Genomic DNA, 7,851 nt, shown 5'->3' with positions numbered 1-7,851 from the left:
GACCCTTTGCTTTCAATAAACTATCCTCTTGAAAACTCTTTGCCTCTCCTGGGTCCGCGTTTCCATTCTTGGGTCTCATGAGACAGGATCCCGGCACTCACTCACTCGATCCAAACTCTCCTGCATCATTTGGGGACGCATAGAGACATATTCCTACTTCATTATTGCCTGCCCGTTGTCACAGATTTTCAGGTCTGTGATTGGAGGTGTCTCATTTTTGTGGGAGACTGAAAACATGAGTTTTCATAAACACAGTGTTTACTACATGTGGGTCTTCGCTTTCTTACGCTATCTTTGGGAATGACCTTGTTACCCAGCTGGACTGAAAAATGGTTTTCCTGCCTGGTGCGCAGAAAGGCCAACCGCTGAACAGCGATGGAGGTTTGCAATGGAGAAATTAAAGCCGTTTTATTTGCAGGGCGCCAAGCAAGGAGAACAGGAAGCTTTCACTTAAAACCCGAACTCCCCAATGGCTTTTCATCAAAGGTTTTTAAAGGCAAAGTTTGAGGGTTCGGGGCAACAGGCTGGTATGTGGAAGTGCTGAGCGGACAGGTTTTGATTGGAGAGTTTGGAACTTGGCCATTAAGGTAAGGTATGAGTATGGCAAGGGGCTTCAGCACCCATCTACCTGAACAACAGACCCTGCACTTCTGAAAGGGTTCTGGTGTTCCAAGTTCTGGTTATGTCCTCCTGGTCCTTTGGTATCGTGGGATTGGGAAAGACTCTGGTTCTGGGTAAGCTGGAGGTCAAATTTCTCTCCTCTGTGCATGCTTCAGCTGCATGACTTTTAGTTTTTATCTGTTGACTCTGATATGCAACTCAGCATCTTGTTAGAAACAGGACAGGACCATTTTGACCTGGTTCTGCAGTTTCAACCTTGTGTATCATGGGGGCCACCTCTTCTGTACCCGTTTTGGGGATGCCTCCTGCATCCATGGTAAAAATGTATTCTAATCCAGGAAAATTACTTCTGGGTCTTTCCATGATGAGGTTTATTGGATTGAGTCTCTGTTGGAATGCCTATACTGTTGGCATAGGCAGAAAGAATAAGTCCTGGGGGGAGAGGGGGAAGAAAGGAAGGAGGAGGTAAGGGGAGACAAAGGAGGGAGTAGATGAGATCATTCTTAAGAAAAAGTGCAGCCACCAGGCCGGCCAGAACTGGATTTTGGTAGCTGAGAGCAGATCCAGGCCACCGTCTTATCCCTGAAGGAGAACTTCAGCTGGTGATAATGGGTCAGAATGTTATTAGCATTTCGGTTCGGGGAAATCTCCACCTCTTGTCGCCATGACAGTTCCAACTAGAACCAAACAGGGCCAAAAATCTCTCCTCGCGCAAGGGAAGGAGTGGTGAGCAAGGACCCACCTAAGACCGCCTATAAGCCACCCTTAAGTCCTGAACATTGTGCGCCTTCATTTACAGTGAAATAAATTCCCAAGTTTCATTGTTCTTCAGAGCAGCGGCTCTTCTCCAGGCCTACTCCCACCTTCTTGAAACTTTCCTGTCCTTCTTTTAATAAATCTGCTGCTTACTTGGCTTATTCGGTGAGTCCTTGAATGCTTCACGGTGGTGTACACCAAGAACCCGGTTTTTGGGCAACAATACTTTTGAAAATCCTACTTATCGGCAGGTGGGAGACGCAGTGCCCCGAGCGTGAGGAGCTGTAGCGGCAGCGGCAACATCCAGCGTCGGAGCCAGCAGTTCAAACCGGTCGCTTTACTTTTTTAGCTGCATGAACATAGTCATTATGCCGAAGAGAAAGTTTCCAGAAAATACAGAGGGCAAGGATGGATCCAAAGTAACTAAGCAGGAGCCCACAAGGCGGTCCGCCAGATTGTCGGCGAAACCGGCTCCACCAAAACCTGAACCTAAACCAAGAAAAACATCTGCTAAGAAAGAACATGGAACAAAGATTAGCAAAGGTGCTAAAGGGAAGGAGGAGGAAAAGCAGGAAGCTGGAAAGGAAGGTACTGCACCATCTGAAAATGGTGAAACTAAAGCTGAAGAGGCACAGAAAACTGAATCTGTAGATAACGAGGGAGAATGAATTGTCATGGAAAATTGGGGTTGATTTTATGTACCTCTTTGGGACAACTTTTAAAAGCTATTTTTACCGAGTATTTTGTAAATGCTAATTTTTTTAGGACTCTATTAGTTGGCATACAAAAATATATAAGGATGGACATTTTACCTTCTCATAGTCATACTTTTTGGAAATTTCCATCATCCTTAAGTAAAATAAATACCAATTTAATATTGGAAGCTGTGTGTAAAATTGAGTCAGCATACTATATATTTGCTTTAAAAATTTAGTCCTGTGCATACTGTGGTGTTTTTACTGTGCGTATTTGAATTTTTCACTCAGTTTTTCTAGAGCAATAATCAGTGGTGCTTTTGTACCTATGTTTATATGATTTTAATGAAACATGGATAGTTGTGGCCACCTGCTGACTATTTGTGGTTTAAAATAAAAGGTTTTCTTGCCTGCAAAAACAAAACAAAACAAAACAAAACAAAAAAAACAAAGAAAGAAAGAAAGAAAGAAAATCCTACTTATCAAATGACCAGTTGAGGGATCCTTTCATTTGGAAAAACTTTTACATTTGAAACAGATTTTAGAGAGCTCCCATCCTAAACAAATGTCTATTGGTACCTAAGATCAAACTGAAAGAGGAATACAAAAGAGCATTCTGACTAGCCTTAGGGCCTCCCTTAAAAAGGTTAAAAAGGGCTCAGTTGGTTAGAGTACAAGCTCTCAACAAGGCTGCTGGTTCAATTCCCACATGCGATGGTGGGCTGCGCCCCCTGCAACTAAAGATTGAAAATGGCTACTGGACTTGGAGCTGAGCTGCGCCCCCCACAACTAGACTGAAGGACAACGACTTGGAGCTGATGGGCCCTGGAGAAACACACTGTTCTCCAGTATTCCCCATTAAAATTAAAAAGAAAAATAATCTTTTAAAAAAATGTTAAAAAACAAATCCTGAACAAAATTAAAATCCACATCCACCGTAAATCCCCCTTCTCCACATGCCTAGATGTCCCCTTGCCCCCTGCTTCTGACCCTCCAGAAGATCTCTTTGGGTCTCTGGGCCCTTGCCTTAAAACTCCCTTCCCAAAATCTGGCCTCACTTCCTCAGCAAACTCCTTTAATCCCTAAAACTCCTCCGTATTCCCAGAAAACCCCTCCAATGCCCAGCTGCCAGCGTTAACTTGGCTTTCCCTGCAAGAATTCCAGAAAGCACTCTGGCCTCATCTGCAGGCCCGAGGGACACAGGTTACCTATGGAAATGCTGATCGCAGGGACAGTGTGGCAGAAGCTCCACCAGCCTTGCCATCCCTGACTACTCCTCCTTTTCAGGGCTCTGTAATCAAAACCCACCAGCTTCAGGCCTTCCCATGCAATGTACTTTGTGAAAGTATCCTGCACCCCACTAGAGTTCACGTCCTTTCAAACAGCAAAGCCCTTTTATTCCCAACTTCAGAAGCTCATACCAAATTTAGGGAGTTAGAAAGATTAGTGGCCATTTATAACCATGCTCATAGGGGTTTTGACTGGCTTTTAAGGCACGTTCTTCCCACCCGTAAGTATACTGTAGTTATGTGCCAAGGCTTCCTGGAGAAAGTTCCCCGCACTGGGGAAACTGATGGCCAGAATCCCTCCCAGACCTTCCTGCAAATGAGCATGAAATGACACAGGTTGAGGCCCATATTCAAAGGACTAATAGGAGTGATCCCAGAATCCTTTCCACCAATGAGGAACTGGCCTAACGTCAGAAAGAAGGTGGGGATCCCAAAATGTTTGCGGGACTGTGTCATACTGGCTTTTCAAAGATACACTGCATCAAACCCAGAACATAGAAATCTTTTCATTTCTGCTGAGTTGGAAAATCTCCCTGATAAAAAGAGGCAAATCCAAAATAATGTGGTTGGCTGGGCTGGACAATCTCTCAGCGTTTTACTGTAAAAACTGCTTGTCGGGGCGGCCGGATGGCTCAGTTGGTTAGAGCGTAAGCTCTCAACAAGGTTGCTGATTCAATCCCCGCATGGGATGGTGGGCTGCACCCCCTGCAAGTAAAGATTGAAAATGGTGACTGGACTTGAAGCTGAGCTGCGCCTTCCACAACTAGACTGAAGGACAATGACTTGGAGCTGATGGGCCCTGGAGAAGCACAGTGTTCCCCAATAAAATAAAATAAAAAAACTGCTTGTCAATTCTTTAAAAATAGCTAGCAGGAAAATAGGAGGAAAAAAGGAATTAAAATTTCCAGTCCTTGCCTTGAGTCTTTAGAAAAACTAGAGTTGACTCTAGGAGTACCTCCAAGTTAATTCATTTTTGTTGCCAACTGCAGAACAGAGCCTCAAGACAATTTGTCTCAAGACAACTGCAGATATTGTCAAAAGCAGTACATTGGGCAAACAACTGCCCTGCATTTAAAAAAATGGAAAGCTTTAGTAACAATCTCCCTAGACCCCAGCACCCTCAGAGAGTCCATTTTCCCTTCTGTGGACAGTCAGTCCATCCCCAGTCACACCCCAGTATCTGCCATTTAACTTAAAATAGAGGATGGGAAACTATTTCTTAGTTGACACTGGTGCAACTTTTCCTACCATTGGCTCAGAGGGTTTACCTCTACCCACCACGTCTAACCCATTCAAGCTGCCAAGAGTCTCTGGGCATCCTATTTTACTGCCTCAATCCCAGGCCACCCTGATATCTTTGGGCCTTCTTTACACCCACCATACCTTGCTAGTTTCAGACTTTACCAGCAAACTTTTTAGGCAGAGATTTGGTATGGAAATGTAATGCCACTATACAGTGTAATTTTTTAAAATGTTTTTTATGTCCCTACCCTCAGATCAAACTTCAAACTTCCCACTTTCCCTAATGGAGAGCCATCTTGATTTAAATTCATCTGAAGAGGACTTAAAACATGTCCTGATTAGTCTTTGGGCCTCACATACAAATGGAGTTGGATTACTACTAAGTGCAGAACCCATATGCAGCGTCTAGGAAAGTAATAAACCCTTTCTCATCGGTAGCCCACTTCTCATTCATTTTAGGGGCCCTGATTTCCAGCTACAGCTTCACCTTCAATAAGCTAGGCAGGAAGGATCCCTGTCTTGGGAGCCCCATTCTTAGAGAAATCACCAACCAAACCACCCCCAGCTTAGGTGGGAAACAAGAGGAACTGACCATATCAGTAACTATTTTGCATTTTAATTAATATGCCATAGAGTGCTTTTCCACTTCTCCATCCTGGGGGCTCAACTCAGCTTCAGGTTCGGAGAAGAGTGGGGAGGGGAATAAATGTGAATGGGACTGGGGCTACAGCTGGGACCAGGAGGAGCAGGTGATGAGCACACAAAAGGAATTAACCCCGTACCTTGGGCTGAGCCAGAAATCCAAGTCCTCTTACCATCCAGGGGTCAACACAGTGAGCAAACACCATGTGTGGTACTTATCTGCAAAGAGGTGTCACACTGCTCCCAAAGTGCCACGCAGGCTGTATTGGGCCCTAAGTGCCTGAAGAGTGCCACTACTAGCCTGGAGAGTCAGGAAGAGGCTCATCTTGTATCTGGAGCTTGAGCACAAAGTGCCACCTTGGCCTGGAGGGTGCGGAAGACACATTTACTTGGATCTGGAGGCGATGCCATCTTGGGCCTGAAGAGTGGGGAGGAGGGCCTCTTGCATCTGGGCCCCATCTTGGGCCTGATGAAGGAAACTGTAGGGGGGTCTCTGGAGCCCAGGATCAGGCAGGTAGTATAAGCAGGATGGGAACAGCAAAAAGAAGCAAAACCAATCCTAAGGGTACAACTGGACCCAGGAAAGGAGATCAAACCTGGGGGAGGAGCTAAGCCAGTGGAGGAGACAGATGGCAGAGCAAGGACTAGAACTAGGAGCTGAAACCAGGGCCATGCCTGGAGAACAGAAAAAGGGCCCAGACTAGGGGGACAAAATTCCAGAAGTGTAGCTAGGACTAGAGGCAGAGCCAAGGGGGTGATGGAAGGTACAAGAGAATCTATGCAGACCCTGGGGCTCCTGCGGAAAGAACCTGAATCGGCTCCGTGCAGAAACCAAACTCAGAACGGCAGAGCACAAGGAAAGATGGGGCACAGTGAGCCCCCAGGGTAGAGACTGATCAAGGAGTGGACAATTACCCACAGGCTGGAGCCAAGCCTCAGACACAGACTCAGAACCAGGGAGCTGGGCCAGGGCCGAGGGGGAGGAACCAGATGCGAGGGGCGGGGCTGAGCACCATTATCCCACCCACAGCACACACGGCGTTATCCAGGGGGTGGGGTTAGCCCTGAGGGTGACAGCCAGATGGGAAGGGAGCAAAAAGGGGTACAGAGCCAGGTCCCAGAGGTCTCAAGGCCGCCCCCAGTGCTCAGAGTCAGGCGGGGAGTGGGTCATGGCTAGGCCCGAGGTCCGGGGTCTTGCTTGGACTCAGTCCCCGGCACGCCGCGGATGTCGGGCAGCAGGCGGCAGCCGGCCACGATGTCCAGGCGCTCAGCCAGTGCGCAGAGGTCTCCCCGCGCCAAGCGCACGCTGTGGGCGGCCGCCAACCCCGCCGCCTGGGCGGCCGCCAACCTACCGGCCAGGGCGGCCACGTCGCGGCCCGCGCGGCGGTATACGCCGCTCACAGCGGCCGCCACGTCGTGGTCCAGCCGCGCCTGGCTCTCTGCCAACCGGAGCTGCAGCAGCGAGCGCGCTGGAGCGGGCGCCGGGGCCTCCTCCACTCCCCAGGCCTCCCCGGCCGTTTCCCGCTGCACTACGAGAGGAGGCAGGTCCCTCGGCGCGGCCGTCGGTTCCGGCTCCGGGTCCGAGTCGGTCTCGGCGGCCTCCCCGGCCACCCGCAGCCCCGTGGGGCGACCGCGGGTCGGACCGGAGGGCCCCAGGTACAGCTCTTCCTCTTCCGATGAGGACGCAGACAGCTCCGAGTCTGTCTCGGCCGCCTCACCTCGCACTACAGTCTCGGGTCTCGGCGGCGGCCTCCGCCGACGACCCTGGAACGCCATGGCGCCGAGCTAGGGAGAAAAGAGAAGCGACCGCGTGAGAGGCGGGCGCCCGGCCGTGGTTAAAAGGCGCAGGTTCTGGATTCCCAGCCCTTCCACTGACTCAGTGATTTGTGGCTAACTGCTTCCCCTGCCTGAGCCTCAGTTTCCTTTTATGCAAACGAAGCTAATCCTCCCTGCCGGTATTGATGGGGGCTACTGGACACCAACCTCTTCAGTGTACGGATAGGGAAACTGAGGACCAGCTCGATCAAGTCTCTGAGGCCGGAGCTCCCAAAGTCCCAAACTGGGTTCTTTCCGCTTTTGCCTCCTAGCAGAAACCACACCCGGAAGCACACGGACTCCTGAGCTGCTCAGGGACCAGTGCTAGGATTATAGTAGAAGCGGTGACAGCCCACCTGGACTCTGGAGAGGGTGTACTAGTGGGGGCGGGAAGTAGCGATATCATACCGCGTCGCAGAAGCTCCGAGCCTGCAAGATCCGTTACCCAGTCAAGTGCGAGGTCCGTACGCAGGGAGGAGGATGGCAACCCCAACCAATAGGGCAGCAGGTTGGGCCGTAGTTGGCCAATCCCATGGGCCGCTAGGCTTCCAACCAGGAAGCAGGTCTTCAGAACCAGCTTTGACGGAGGATGTGGAGTCACGTGAGTGGAGCTAAGGCCAATAGAGAAGCGGTTAGGCTGACGCTTCCGGGTTGTGCCGCGAGGCAAGTGGACAAATAGGGATTTTAAAAAGGAGTTATGTCACATGTAACCAGCGGTTCGGCCAATGGCAATGCTCGAGGACCAGGAAACCGGAAAGGCAGTCTCTCAGGTTCTCCGGCGCACCAAGTGA

General features: G+C 49.6%; 2 protein-coding genes across 5 annotated transcripts; one reads left to right on the top strand and one right to left on the bottom strand.

The window, feature by feature from the left end:
- The first annotated feature begins 276 nt into the window (after positions 1 to 276).
- On the top strand, positions 277 to 2,481 carry LOC117034534 (high mobility group nucleosome-binding domain-containing protein 3-like). 2 transcript variants are annotated; one of them, XM_033127574.1, is made up of 2 exons: positions 277 to 1,965; positions 2,007 to 2,481. In XM_033127574.1, the coding sequence occupies exons 1-2, from the start codon at positions 1,731 to 1,733 to the stop codon at positions 2,018 to 2,020; spliced, it is 249 nt and encodes an 82-aa protein (XP_032983465.1). In that variant the 5' UTR covers positions 277 to 1,730; the 3' UTR covers positions 2,021 to 2,481. The 2 variants fall into 2 exon arrangements, with proteins under 2 accessions (XP_032983465.1, XP_032983464.1); XM_033127573.1 differs by having other exon boundaries at positions 277 to 2,481.
- Positions 2,482 to 4,815: 2,334 nt separating this feature from the next.
- On the bottom strand, positions 4,816 to 7,774 carry BLOC1S3 (biogenesis of lysosomal organelles complex 1 subunit 3). 3 transcript variants are annotated; one of them, XM_033127571.1, is made up of 2 exons: positions 7,417 to 7,774; positions 4,816 to 7,030 (listed from the first exon to the last, which is right to left on the bottom strand). In XM_033127571.1, exon 2 carries the CDS (start codon positions 7,019 to 7,021, stop codon positions 6,419 to 6,421), a length of 603 nt encoding a protein of 200 aa, XP_032983462.1. In that variant the 5' UTR covers positions 7,022 to 7,030; positions 7,417 to 7,774; the 3' UTR covers positions 4,816 to 6,418. The 3 variants fall into 3 exon arrangements, with proteins under 3 accessions (XP_032983462.1, XP_032983461.1, XP_032983463.1); XM_033127570.1 differs by having other exon boundaries at positions 7,469 to 7,766; XM_033127572.1 differs by lacking the exon at positions 7,417 to 7,774 and adding an exon at positions 7,229 to 7,410.
- Between the last annotated feature and the right edge of the window lie 77 nt (positions 7,775 to 7,851).

This window comes from Rhinolophus ferrumequinum, chromosome 15 (genome assembly GCF_004115265.2).
Source record: "Rhinolophus ferrumequinum isolate MPI-CBG mRhiFer1 chromosome 15, mRhiFer1_v1.p, whole genome shotgun sequence".
Taxonomy (NCBI): Eukaryota; Metazoa; Chordata; class Mammalia; order Chiroptera; family Rhinolophidae; genus Rhinolophus; species Rhinolophus ferrumequinum.
The sequence above is the reverse complement of the archived record's forward strand: the minus strand, read 5'-3'. Positions and strand labels throughout refer to the sequence as shown.

Coding starts and splice junctions, on each gene's coding strand:
- LOC117034534 (XM_033127573.1), top strand. CDS start 1,731: ATGAACATAGTCATTATGCCGAAGAGAAAGTTTCCAGAAAATACAGAG.
- BLOC1S3 (XM_033127571.1), bottom strand. CDS start 7,021: ATGGCGTTCCAGGGTCGTCGGCGGAGGCCGCCGCCGAGACCCGAGACT.